Source organism: Meles meles, chromosome 8, assembly GCF_922984935.1.
Source record: "Meles meles chromosome 8, mMelMel3.1 paternal haplotype, whole genome shotgun sequence".
NCBI lineage: Eukaryota > Metazoa > Chordata > Mammalia > Carnivora > Mustelidae > Meles > Meles meles.
This window is the reverse complement of record NC_060073.1, coordinates 17,037,029-17,039,191: the sequence shown is the minus strand read 5'-3', so window position 1 is coordinate 17,039,191 and position 2,163 is coordinate 17,037,029. Positions and strand designations below refer to the sequence as shown.

Genomic DNA, 2,163 nt, shown 5'->3' with positions numbered 1-2,163 from the left:
ACTTGACAATATATACTACCCATTTAGTAATGAAGCACCAAAAGAGAAAGGAAATGGCTTCTTGCTGCAAAAGTAAGTTCTCACACACTCCATTAACTAGATACAAGGATACTGAGTATTTCTGAATGCTTCTCAAACTTTCTTTTATTCCATTGATGCAACCCAATTTTAGATGGAATTACATTCATTTTTTTTCCCTTTAAGGTCATTTCTATCTTTCTGTACTTTAATTTTGGAAAATAGGTTGTATCTATGATGTATTGTAAATTCTTATTTAGTCTTGACAGCATAAATTGTTTCACTTCTTTCCCTGTTACAGTTGTAGAAGTCTCTTGCTGTAGCCCTTATTTAACAATCATAGAAATTATCTGAATATCATGAGGCCTTTGTAATACTACATTTAGAAAATCCCATACATAATGCCTCTGTTATACTAATAGCCAAAGGAGACATTAAAGCAATTATATAAGAAAAAAATACATATATTCATATATATATATATGTATAGCCTTTTGGCCTTTGGTTCATTAAGATGAAACTTTTTTCAAAATAAACTAATGAGATAATGGAAAAAACAACTCACATTTAGTTCCTTTGCTCTGAATGTGATCAAAGGAAAGCAGGATTCCTTAATTGATATGTGCTTTAAGAGAACACAAGCCATAGAGAACAAGTCCATCTGTCCGTCCTTCCTTCCTTCCTTCCTTCCTTCTTTTCTTCCTTCCTTTCTTTATTTTTCTTCTGGCTGTTTATTGTTTGCGCAGTTGTGATTGCATAAATATCTTTTTCTGTACTAAACCAGAGTGTAGCCTAAGATGTGGGAAGTATTTCATAATCCATAGTGTCAGAGTTGAGCTCTCAGGTAAAGTAAGAACCAGGGTGGCATTATGAGGAAGTTTGAGAACAGAAGTAAAGAGAAAAGTAAGGAAATCAGCTGCCTTTTTTAGAGTGCATCCAGCAAGGCAAGATATACACGACTGTATTTGATGAGTACAGGTTAAGTAATCATCCAAAGTCTTCAATTCATCTTTTGCTATCTGAGGTAATTTTGATATGACAGAGCTTTCTCATGGCATTTTTCACTTCTGTATTCCTCAGGGTGTAGATGAGTGGGTTGAGAAAAGGGGTTGCAATAGTATAAAATACGGTCACCATCTTGTCCATGGGGAAAGTGGTTGGGGGGCTTGTATATATGAATATACATGGACCAAAGGTTAAGATTACTACTATAATGTGAGAAGTGCAAGTCAAGAGAGCTTTTTTCCTCCCTTCTACACTGTGATTTCTCAGGGAATACAAGATGACAATGTATGAGATCATTAGAATCACAAAACTGCTTGAGCAAAGGGCCCCACTGTTAGACACCAACAGTAGGTTGATCCTATAGGTGTCCATGCAAGCAAGTTTCAGCAAGGGTTGCAAATCACAACAGTAATGATCAATCAAATTGGGTCCACAGAAAGGCAGTCTCAAGGCCAGGATAATCTGGGCTATAGAATGGATAAAAGACCCTATCCATGCAAGAATAATAAGGACGGTACAGACCTGTCGTCTCATGATGGTTGGGTAATGTAAGGGCTTACAGATGGCCACATAACGATCAGCGGCCATGAAGATGAGCACAAAGATCTCCATAGAGCCAAATAAATGTAGGGCAAAGACTTGAGTCATGCACTCATTGTATGTTATGATTATTTTTGCAGAGAGGGAATCCACAATTAGTCTGGGAGCTATGGATGTTGAGAAGCAGGAATCTGTAAGGGACAAATAAAATAGGAAAAAGTACATGGGGCTCCCAAGTGTAGGGCTGTACTTGATGGTCACAATAATAAGCAAATTCCCTATCACTGTTCCCAGATAAAAAATGAAGAAGATTATAAATACCATTTTCTGTCTCATGGGATTTTGGGTCAATCCTAACAGTATGAACTCAGTTACACTGTTATTTTGTTGCATTATTTCAGGCAAAGTAGAGAAATGGTAGTTAGAAATAATCTACGGATTAAAAAGTATTATGAAATGACTGACTACTCCATTTGGAGATCAATCCATATGATCATTGATGTGTCAATCACCAGTGTGTAATCGCTTACCTTCCCTGTTGTTTTCTTCTGAATAACATGGGAATCATATTTACTCACAATCTATTCACCTGAGTGCTTA

At 36.5% G+C, this 2,163-nt stretch overlaps 1 protein-coding gene across 1 annotated transcript; it reads right to left on the bottom strand.

Moving 5' to 3' along the window:
- Window positions 1–1,023: 1,023 nt before the first annotated feature.
- LOC123949405 (olfactory receptor 4C11-like) lies at window positions 1,024–1,956 on the bottom strand. Its single transcript, XM_046016835.1, has one exon. It carries the CDS (start codon window positions 1,954–1,956, stop codon window positions 1,024–1,026), a length of 933 nt encoding a protein of 310 aa, XP_045872791.1.
- Between the last annotated feature and the right edge of the window lie 207 nt (window positions 1,957–2,163).